Below are 12,078 nucleotides of genomic sequence, written 5' to 3'. Positions count from 1 at the left end.
TAGCTAGTCCAGTCCTTTTATAATTTTATATGTTTCTATAAGATCTCCCCTCATCCTTCTAAACTCCAGTGAATACAAGCCTAGTCTTTTCAATCTTTCCTCATATGACAGTCCCGCCATCCCAGGGATCAATCTGATGAACCTACGTTGCACTGCCTCAATCACAAGGATGTCCTTCCTCAAATTAGGAGACCAAAACTGTACGCAATACTCCAGATGTGGTCTCACCAGAGCCCTATACAACTGCAGAAGAATTCTGTGATCAAAGATAATTTGAAAACTAATATCAACTGCATGGGCTGCGGTTGTTGGAGAGTCGGGGCGGAGGAAGGGATGGAGCGGCAGGAGCAGATGCGGACGGGGAGTCGGCGCTGGCTAGTGTTTGTGGGGCTGGTGAGTCGCTCGCTGCAGCTCCGGCCATGGAACAGCCTCAGTGCAAAAGTCCCGGGCGTTCGTCGGAAGCGTTGCGCCGCTGCAGTGAGAGTCTCTGTGCCGAATTCGCCCTGGTGACCAGCATGGACCAGGCTGTGGCTCGGTGCATCCTGGAGGACAACCAGTTGCTACTGGAAGTATGTACCAAGAACTGGGTAGAGGCTGTGGAAGATAGTGGCCTTCAAATGGGGGTGGTGGTTAAAGCATCCTGCTTGCCTGCTAGATTTCCACTTACTGTAACTGCAGGAAAAATGTTTCTGATGTTGGGGATGTTCAGAACCAGGGGTCACAGTTTAAGAATAAGGGGTAGGCCATTTAGGACTGAGATGAGGACAAACGTTCTTCACCCAGAAAGTTGTGAATCTGTTGAATTCTCTGCCACAGAAGGCAGTGGAGGCCAATTCACTGGATGTTTTCAAGAGACATTTAGCTCTTTAGGCAAAATCAAGGGACATGGAGGAAAAACAGGAAAGAGGTACTGATTTTAGATGAACAGCCATGATCATATTGAATGGGATTGCTGGCTTGAAGGCCGAATGGCCTATTCCTGCGCCTATTTTCTATATTTCTATGCTTGAGTATATGGCAATAAAACTCGACCACTTGATTTTGAAGCACTTATGCATGGTGGAGGTATAATGTAGTCATAGGGTGATACAGTGTGAAAACAGGCCCTTTGGCCCAACTTGCCCACACCTGCCAACGCTCCCTCGGGCTTGGTCTCTCACAATTTCTCACTCCCAACTCTCACCCAATGTTGGCAGCCCTGTGGTTAACGTAGGAGATCTGTTTGATGGCGTTTAGAACGATGAGGGGGGGGATCTCAATGAAACTTACCAAACAGTGAAAGGCCTAGATAGTGGATGTGGAGAGGATGTTTCCGCTAGCGGAAGAGTCTAGAACTGGAGCATAATGCCTCAAAATAAATGGACGTATCTTTAGAATGGAGAAGAGGGGGAATTTATTTTGCGACACTGCCCCCACAGACGACCCTGAAGCCCAATATTGAGTATTTTTAGTGGCGATTGACAGGTTCTTGATATTAGTAAGGCTATCAAAAGTAACGGGGACAAGGCAGGAGAATGGGGGTTGAGAGGGGAAAAATAGATCAGCCATGATTTAGGTATCAAAACCTACCTGAATCGTGGGAATCTGCCCTCAGCCATGGCGAGTAGGGGGGCGGGTTTTTAACGATGGGCTAATATGTTCAGCCTAGTGCATTAACGAAAAATCGCCTGCAAGACCCGGTCGCAAAAGGTATTATTAGTTTTATAGGCCTCGATAATATAGTTCTAATAGTTTTAAAATTACTGTCTCATTCCGCAACCTCTCGCAGCCCCAGGGTTTTATAAAGCAAACAATTAAAGGTATGTACCTTATTTTTACATTAAATGGGGCATATATATAACCCTATATATCGTTATCTATAGCGGTTAGTTCATTTTGGGCTTTTTATATCCCGCAGGTATTTTCTCGGCATTTGAGGGCACTAATCCAGCGCGATGTCAACGTTCTAAACCAGCGCGTTCCACATGATCCCACTAGAAAGCCGATTTAAATGGGCATTTATTTACAGCAATTGAACACTAAATTCCTTCCATTTGGCCTATAAATTAATGAAAATTAGATATAAAAATCATGTTATATTGTGAATTATTGGGAATAATCTTTGGACACTTAGGCTATTTAAAAAATGTTAATCTTTCCTTAAGAAATGGCTTTTTCATCCAAGATCAACGGTAATGTCCATTGAAAATCATGAAGGGAGATATGAAAGTGAATTTGGTGAGGTTATTGTTATGCTTTATCTGATGGGATAAATTGCAGACTTGATGCTCTCAAAATTTTGTCATGCTACATGAGTGAATGGCCGAGTAGGCTCGATGGGCCATATAGACTGCTTCTGCTCCTATGTCTCTGGTGTTCCCGTCCCTGCCTCTGCAGTTTAAAACCGTTTGTTGAGGACCGGGAGTGATGCGGAGATCAGCATTATCCACGGTCATGATAGGGGTGGTTAGAGGGGCCGAGCGGCCGGCTGCTTCATGTATGTAGGTGAGGGAGGGCCGGGGGCAGAGGGGGGGGGGGGGGGAGAGGGGGTGAGGGGGGAAGGAGGGACGGGTCAGGTGGGGGTAAGGGAGAGAAGGGGGGGGGGGGGGGGGGGGGAAGGACAGGTGGCACAACGTCGAGGGGGTAGAACATTCCGGCGGATCCGGTACCTGCAGGTCAACTCACCAGGTGGAAGAGGTCGAGATGGAGAGGAGCTTCCTGCGGAAGGTTCTGGAACACGTAGTTGATGGGCAGGTCCAGCTGGGAATCGCACGGCATCTCGCTGCCGACCTTGCCGATGGAGATAAAGCTGCCCGACTTGGAGTAGAAGGGTTTGATGGAATGGCGGGCGGGAGCGTGTCTGGGAACGCTGGCTGTGTAGTGGAAATGCTCAGGGAGCAGCTGGTAAATGGCCTGTGGGGAGCAGATGGAGGCATTATCCCAGAGCTGCCCGGAGAGGAGAGAGAACTATCCTGGAAGTGGGTCAGGACAATGTAGCCCAGAGGGAGAGGGAGAGTGGGAGAGAGGGGGGGATGGAGAGAGAGGGGGATGGAGAAAGAGGAAGGAGAGTGGAAGAGTTGGTGTAGAGGGGGAGGGCAGAGAGAGAGGAAGGGAGTTAGAGAAGAGAAGGAGGGAGAGAGGGAGGTTGGGGGACAGGGAGGCAGTGAGAGTGGGAGAGTTGGTGTGAGAGATAGTAGTGAGAGAGTGATGGTGAGAGAGGGAGTGAGAGAGAGAGTGATAGTGAGAGATGGAGAAATGAAGTGATAGTGAGAGAGAGAATATGGCTGCCCTTGCAGACCGACCCTGGTCCAGACTCACCAATAGTTGCACGGGCTGCATCTCCCAGGTGGAGGTTTTGAAGGTGAACGTGGCCATTCCTCTCTCGTCCGCAACAACTTGCTGTGCCCCCGGATATTGGGAATTGAACAAATATATCCGTGCGTTTGCAAACGGGCGGCCGGTGACATATTTCACCTTCACCTGTGGATCAGACGAGAGAAATCTGATGGAGCTTCCGACGAGGAGACGTTACAAGCAGAGTGATGACTGTTGGTGAGTTTCCCCTGTACCTCCCGTGTAGGCGTGTATCTCACCGTGTGTATCACACCCCGTGTGTGTGTGTGTGTATCACACAGTGTGTGTGTGTGACACACTGTGTGTGTGTGTATCACATTGTGTGTGTGTATCACACAGTGTGTGTGTGTGTGTATATCACACTGTGTGTTTGTGTATAGCACACTGTATATGTGCGTGTGTGTGTATCACACTATGTGTGTGTGTGTGTGTGTGTATCACAATGTGTGTATATATCACACTGTGTGTGTGTGTCATACTGTGTGTGTGTGCGCATATCACACTGTGTGTTTGTGTATGTGTATAGCACACTGTATGTGTGTGTGTGTGTATATGTATCACACTGTGTGTGTTTGTGTGTCTGTATAGCATGCTGTGTGTGTGTATATGTATCACACTGTGTGTGTGTGTGTGTGTGTGTGTATAGCACGCTGTGTATGTGTGTGTGTGTATATGTATCACACTGTGTGTGTGTGTGTGTGTGTGTGTGTGTGTGTATAGCACGCTGTGTATGTGTGTGTGTGTATATGTATCACACTGTGTGTTTGTGTGTGTTTCACACTGTGTGTTTGTGTATCACGGGCTGACGGAGGAACTGAAGGAAATTCATATTTGTCAGGAAATTGTGTCGGATAGACCGATGGGACTGAAGGCTGATAAATCCCCAGAGCCTGATGGTCTGCATCCCAGGTTACTTAAGGAGCTTTTGGAAATAAGAAAGTCTTTCCATAATGTAATGTCTGAGTTTAAGAAAAGGTTGCGTCCAGCCTTACTTTATCCAGCTAGACTGCGTATGCAACTCTTTAAAGATAACATTCGATTTTTTAACAATCCTCAAGATGCTTCCAGCTTTCTGGAGGCTTATGAGGGTGAAGCTGCCACCGGGAGCTATTGATAGCTGATTGAGTTATATTTGGAGATTTACTATTCTTATTTTGACAATATATTGTTTTTGTAATGATTAAGAATTTAACTGGATGAGTTGTTTTTCTTTTTTTTAATTTACTTTTTAGAATTTTAGTATGATGGTATTAAACAACAACCTTTACCTTCTTTAAAATACTGTTAATTTAATGTAATATTATTAAATATATATATATATAATTTTTAAGATTTTCTTTGTTAGTTTTTCTATTTTTAAAATTGAAGGAATTCCCCCCCCCCCCCCCGTCTTTACACAAATTAAGTGAACGCAGTTCTTGGTTTTCATATTTTGATCTTGGATAAATAATATGAAGTAGCTCTTGTGTTCCACTGCCAACATGTACTTTTTTTTTTAACCATATCATAATTTTGTTTTAGCTATTGAGTGGCAAATACGCTTTCTTTTTACGTTGGGTGCTGCTGTTAGGAGAGATGAGGGTAGGGAGGGGATTAGGTGGTGTACTGACTGTCTACTGGCCAGTTTCAGGCTTTGCATGGGTGGGAGGGGGGAGGAGTCTTTTGCTTTTAGCTTAGCTTTTTTCATCTGTGCAGAATCTGAACTACAAAAATGTCTGAAATGTCGTCACTTCTGGTTCTGCCCTATATTTTTCTTCTTCCAGTATCATGAACTATTAGGCTAAGAAATTAACCCTTTACATTCCACATGATTTTTACAAACAATATGGATAAAGTTATTAACTTCCTTTCATGGAATGTGAATGGTTTGAACCATCCTATTAAGAGGCAACGCATTTTTAAAGTTCTTCCCAGACTAAATGCTCAGATTATTTTTGTTCAGGAAACTCATGTAAGGCAAGATGACAATCAACGATTTTTCAAGTTTTGGAAAGGACAGCAGTTTCATTCTAATTCACAGGCTAAGGTGAGAGGAGTCTCTATTTTTATTGACTCCTCAATTCCGTTTGTTCATTATGAAACAATTTCTGATCAATATGGTAGATTTTTGGTGATTACTGGTGTTCTTTATAACCAAAAAGTTGCTATGGTGAATGTTTATGCACCAAATATTGATCACCCTGAGTTTTATAAAAATTTAATAAAAAAGTTAATTTCATCCTTTCTTAATTTGAATGAACATTTTTTAATAATGGGTGGAGATTTTAACTGTTGTTTGAACCCCTCGATGAACAGATCTGCATCTGATCATGTGCTTCCAAATAAATCAGCTAGTTTTATCAATTCTTTTTTACTTGACTCTGGAATGTTATAAGTTTGGAGATTCTTACACCCAAATGACAACGAATTTTCTTTTTTCTCTCATGTATATCATAGTTACTCTAGGATTGACTACTTTATAATAGATTCTCGGCTAGCTTCATCGGTCACTGCATGTGTGTATGATGCAATTGCTATTTCTGATCACGCACCATTGAAACTATCAATCAAACTACCTGATTCCAAGTTTAGTGCTAAACAATGGTGATTTAATGCTACTTTGCTTCAAGATCTAAATTTTGTTAATTTTATTGAAGATCAGATTGCTTTTTTCTTCTTAACAAATTCTTCTGAAGAAATATCCAATGGTGTAGTCTGGGATGCTTTTAAGGCATATATTCATGGACATTTTTATTTCATACTCCACGGGATTAAAAAAACAAATTCAAAATGAAATACGTACATTGGCTGATGAAATTAAAGAAATTGATAAAAAATATTCAAAAGCTCATAGTTTAGAGCTCTATAAAAATAGAGTTGTACTTCAATTGAGATATGATTTGTTATTAGTATCACGGATTGAGAACCAGCCACTTAAAACCAAAAGTTAATTTTATATACATGGCGAAAAATCTGGTAAATTACTCGCTAATTAGTTGAAAGCAGTGTCGGCCAAATGTCAGATTACTAAAGTGAGTAAACGGGATGGTACACTAACTGTGGATCATGATGAAATTAATTAATCCTTTCAGGAATTTTATACCTCTCTATACCAATCAGAATTTCTTACTGATTCCAATTTAATGCACGAGTTTTTAAAAAAACTGAACTTGCCAAATTTAATACATAATGAGTCTCTGTTGTTAGACGAACCCATCACGGAGGATGAAATACAGAAGGCAATCCTTTCAATGAATTCTGGTAAAGCTCCCGGTTTAGATGGGTTTACAGTAGAATTTTTCAAGCATTTCTCAAGTTTATTGTCTCCCTGGCTATGCAAGGGTTTTAAAGAAATCTTTTTAATGAATAGATTACCACAATCCTTTTATGAAGCATCTATTTCTTTCATTCTTAAAGACCCTACTGAAGTGACATCATATACACCTATATCACTGTTAAATGTGGATTCCAAAATTCTTTCCTAAATATTAGCTATGAGATTGGAAATTATTTTACCGCAAATTATTTCTGAAGATCAGACAGGTTTTATTAAAAATCGTTACTCATACTTTTATGTTAGGAGATTAATGAATATCGTATATACAGCGTCAAATAAAACTCCAGAATGTGTCATTTCACTTGATGCCGAGAAGGCGTTTGATAGTGTATAATGGCAATACTTATTCAATACACTTGAAAAATTTAAGATTGGTCCAATATTTATCTCTTGGATCAAGCTGATATATCATATACCTCAGGCTTACCAATACTTTACCAATTACTTACCAATAATCAGAGATCCCCTTTTTTCAGTCTCTTTCTAGGTACTAGACAGGGCTGTCCTTTAAGTCCTTTACTGTTTGATATTGCTTTGGAACCTTTGGCCACCGCTACTAGGGAATCCCCTAATATTTTTGGTATTGTCCGCGGGAATACGACACATAAGTTATCTCTTTATGCAGATGATCTGTTATTATTCATTTCTAATCCTGAGAAATCTATTCCGGCAATAGAAATCTATTCAGGCAATAGTAACACTACTTAATCAATTCAGAAGTTTTTCTGGTAATAAACTAAATCTTAGTAAGAGTGAGCTTTTTCCATTAAACAATCTAGTTTCGAATTATGGACAGTTTCCATTTAGATTGACTACCGAATGTTTTACTTATTTAGGTATTAAGATTACCAAGAAACACAAGGATTTATTGAAAGCTAATTTTACGCCTTTAATTGACCATATCAAACAACAGTTTACTAAATGGTCACCAATGTCCTAATTTTCAATCGGCCGAATCAATGCTATTAAAATGGTTATCTTACTTAAATGTTTGTATTTATTTCAGCCGATACCAATTTTTATTGCTAAATCATTCTTTGATAGTATTGACTCCAAAGTTTCTTCACATATATTGCAGAATAAAAATGCAGACTAAGTAAAAAATACTTACAGAAATTTTAAAAAAGACGGTGGTTTGGCACTGCTGAACCTTAGATTCTACTATTGGCCAGTTAATGTTCGTTATTTAACATTTTGGACAAAAGATTTAGAAGTTACCCAATGCCCAGGATAGATAAATCTTCAACGTGATTCTATGCAATGGCTATCATTGGCTTCTATTCTAGGGGCCTTGTTACCTTTTACAATTATGAGATTGAATAAATATACGACTAATCCAATAATAAGACATACATTTCGAATATGGTTTAAATTTCGTAAGTTTTTTGGATTGAATGATTTTATCTTATCGAGTCCTATCATATCTAATTTTCTCTTCCAACCTTCTAGTACTGATCAAGCCTTTCTGTTATGGAATAGTAGCTTTTCGTGATTTGTTTTTGGATGGTTGTTTTATGTCTTTTGAACAACTCTCCAATAAATATAATTTACCTAATTCACACTTTTTTAGATATTTACAAATTAGACATTTTGTGAAGGCTACTCTACCCTTTTTTCCATTACCACATGAAACTGAAATTTTGGAAAACATTTTACATTTGAACCCTTATCAGAAAGGCTTAATAACAACTATTTATTAGTTAATTTTGAAATTACAAATAGATACATTTGATAAAATTAAGAATGACTATTTATATCTATAGAGAAATGGGAGAGGATTCTTCAATTAGTTAGTACTTCCTCAATGTGTGCAAGACTCGCTTTGATACAATTCAAGGTGGTTCACAGAGTTCATATGTTAAAAGATAAGTTAGCTTGTTTTATGGTGATATAAATCCTACCTGTGACAGATGTAACTCTGAAGTGACTTCACTGACCCATATGTTGTTGTCCTGCCCACTTTTGGAAAAATATTGGAAAATACATTTTTGATACAATTTCTGTAGTTTTAGGTATTGATTTACAACCTCATCCTATTACTGCAATTTTTGGGATACCAATGTTAGATTCTATTCATTTGTCCCGTTCCGCCCATCGGTTGATAGCTTTTACTACATTCATTGCCAGAAGATCTATTTTAATTAAATGGAAAGACTCTAATCCTCCGACCACACTCCATTGCTACTCTGAAACGATATCATGTTTAAATTTAGAAAACATCAGGAGTGACATTGTTGAACCCTTGGTTAAATTTGATAGAACTTGGGGAAGATTTATTCAACATTTTTACATGACATAAATTGTCCTTTCTCCAACCGTTGTAATTATTTTTTACCTTTATACGATGGAACGGACTTGACGACAAACTGTTGAAATTCTTTGCAGCTCAGATTCTGTTTTGCTTTTTTTTCTCTGGTTTAGGGGGGTTTTGTTCTTTCCTTTTTTCTCTTTTTTTTATTTTATCTTCTTTCATATACAAGTTTTCTTTTAAACATTTAACTATATTTACATAGAGACCGGGAGGTCTATATTCAATGTGTATTTTGACACTGGACTCATATTTAGGTTTGTACCTGTTATTAATGTAATCCTGATCCCTATGTATCAATATCATTGTTATGTTTATCATTATTCTTTTTTTTTGTTGTTTTGTTTTTGTTTTTGAAAAAAAAAGTTAATAAAAAGATTTTAAAAGAAAGAAAATGAAGCGACTCTAGAAATCGTGGACCCATTGCTGATAATTTTCCAATGTTCTATAGATTCAGGATAAGTTCCTGTGGATTGGAGGGTAGTTAATGTTATCTCACTCTTTAAGAAAGGCGGTAGAGAGAAAATAAGGTATTATAGACCAGTTAACCCGACATCGGTGGTGGGGAAGATGCTGGAGTCAATCATAAAAGATGAAATAGCGGCACATTTGGATAGCAGTAACAGGATCGAGTCAGCATGGATTTACGAAGGGGAAATCATGCTTGACCAATCTTCTGGAATTTTTTGAGGATGTAACACGGAAAATGGGCAAGGGAGAGCCTGTGTATGTAGTGTACCTGGACTTTCGGAAAGCATCTGATAAGGTCCCACATTGGAAATTAGTGGGCAAAATTAGGGCACATGGAATTGGGGGTAGAGTGCTGACATGGATAGAAAATTGGTTGGCAGACAGGAAACTAAGAGTAGGGATTAACGGGTCCCTTTCAGAATGGCAGGCAGTGACTGGTGGGGTACTGCAAGGCTCGGTGCTGGGACCGCAGCTATTTACCATATACATCAATGATTTACATGGATTCAACATTAGCAGATTTGCAGATGACACAAAGCTGGGTGGCCGTGTGAACTGTGAGGAGGATGCTATGAGAATGCAGGGTGACTTGGACAGGGTGGGTGAGTGGGCAGATGTATGGCAGATGCAGATTCATGTGGATAAATGTAGGGTTATCCACTTTGGTAGCAAAAACAGGAAGGCAGATTATTATCTAAATGGTGTCAAGTTGGGAAAAGGAGAAGTACAACAGGATCTGGGTGTCCTTGTTCATCAGTCTATGAAAGTAAGCATGCAGGTACAGCAGGCAGTGAAGAAAGTAAATGGCATGTTGGCCTTCATAACACGAGGAGTTAAGTATAGGAGCAAAGAGATCCTTCTGCATTTGTACAGGGCCCTGGTGAGACCACACCTGAAGTATTGGTCTCCAAATTTGAGGAAGGACATTCTTGCAAGTGAGGGAGTGTAGCCGGGGTTCACAAGGTTAATTCCCAGGATGGCGGGACTGCCATATGCTGAGAGAATGGAGCAGCTGGGCATGTATAATCTGGAATTTAGAAGAATGAGAGGGGATCTTATTGAAACATAAAAGATTATTAAGGTTTTGGACAAGCTAGCGGCAGGAAACGCGTTCCCGATGTTGGGGGAGTCCAGAACCAGGGGCCACAGTTTAAGAATAAGGAATAAGCCATTTAGAACGGAGACGAGGAAACACTTTTTCACTCAGAGAGTTGTGAGTCTGTGGAATTCTCTGCATCAGAAGGCGGTGGAGGCCGGTTCTCTGGATACTTTCAAGAGATAGCTAGATAGGGCTCTTAAAGATAGCGGAGTCAGGGGATATGGGGAGGAGGCAGGAACGGAGTACTGATGCGGTTGGCCAGCCATGATCACAGTGAATGGCAGTGCTGGCTCAAAGGGCCGAATGGCTTACTCCTGCACCTATTGTCTATTGCTTGTGTGTGCAGCATTTGTGTGTATCACATCGCAGGTGCGTGTGCATGTATGTGTGTGTGTGTGGAGTGTCACTCTATACCTCTCCATGTAGGGGTGTACCACATCGTGTGTGCATCACAAAGTGTGTGCGTGTGTATCACACTGTGAGTGAGTGCATGTATCACACTGTGTGTGTGTGTGTGTGTGTGTGTGGGGGGGGGGGTGAAGTTTGTGTGTGGTGGATGTGTACCCGTGTAGTGTGGGGAGTTTCGCGTACCACTATGTGTGTGTGTGTATCACACTGTATGTATGTGTGTGTGTGTGGGGGGGGGGGAAGTTTCCCCCTGGAGGGATGTACCCGTGTATGCGTGCGCGCGCGCGTGTGTGTGTGGGGAGTTTCACCCCCCTGTAGGGGTGTACCACACATGACCACACCGTACCTTTCCTGTGTATGGGATCCCGGTCTTGTAGTAGTCTTCCACCTCCTCAAAACTGATCGTGGTGACCTCTGACGATACCTGGCAGCTGCCCGAACCTTCCCTCGTTATCCCTGTGGATGGTGTCAAACACAGTCACCCAGAGGTGAGGGAGGGAGAGAAAGTGGGATGAAGGAGAGGATGGAGAAGGAGAGCGGATTGAAGGAGAGAATGGCGAGAGGGAGCGAGAAAGAGCCGGATGAAGGAAAAGATGGAGAGAGGGAGCGAGGGAGAGTGGGATGAAGAGAGAGTGCGAGGGAAAGGGGAATTGAGAGAGGGAAAGGGGGATGAAGGAGAGGATAGAGAGAGGGAGCGAGGGAAGGATGAAGAGAGGGAGTGATGGCGTGGGAAATGAAGGAGAAAGGGAGCGAGGGAGTGGGTGATGAAGGAGAGTTCGGCACAGTCTCACCCGTCCCTTCCTCAGCCACTACGAAGTGTGCGTGGATGTTCCCAGAGCGCCGGTTGGTCCTGATCCGGAAGGTGTCCGTGGACAGATCGGTGGAGAAGCAGCCGTCTGTATCCGTCTGAGGGTGTGAGAGGGGAGAGTGAGACCCAGGGGCAAGAGCTGGGCTGGGAACCTCATCCACATCCTCCTGTCCCACCCCCCACCCCATTTATTTTTTCTTTTTCTTTTTTATTTTATATGGATTTATTGACATTTAATCTATTCAATTAGTTTAATCAATCTCTGTAAAGCACTTTGGTTCAAAGTGATTTTGTTTAAACGTGCTATATAAATAAATATTACTTACTTACTTACT

General features: G+C 41.4%; 1 protein-coding gene across 1 annotated transcript in view; it reads right to left on the bottom strand.

Annotated features, from left to right (window-relative positions):
- The window catches only part of LOC129694693 (murinoglobulin-2-like), a 116,347-nt gene that overhangs the window by 65,302 nt on the left and 38,967 nt on the right, over window positions 1-12,078 (bottom strand). The window contains 4 exon segments of the mRNA XM_055631433.1: window positions 2,665-2,892; window positions 3,298-3,459; window positions 11,282-11,391; window positions 11,727-11,841. Coding sequence (XP_055487408.1) covers window positions 2,665-2,892; window positions 3,298-3,459; window positions 11,282-11,391; window positions 11,727-11,841 — 615 coding nt within the window.

This window comes from Leucoraja erinacea, unplaced genomic scaffold (genome assembly GCF_028641065.1).
Source record: "Leucoraja erinacea ecotype New England unplaced genomic scaffold, Leri_hhj_1 Leri_75S, whole genome shotgun sequence".
NCBI lineage: Eukaryota > Metazoa > Chordata > Chondrichthyes > Rajiformes > Rajidae > Leucoraja > Leucoraja erinaceus.
Note: the sequence above shows the minus strand (reverse complement) of the source record. Positions and strands in the feature narration are given on the sequence as shown.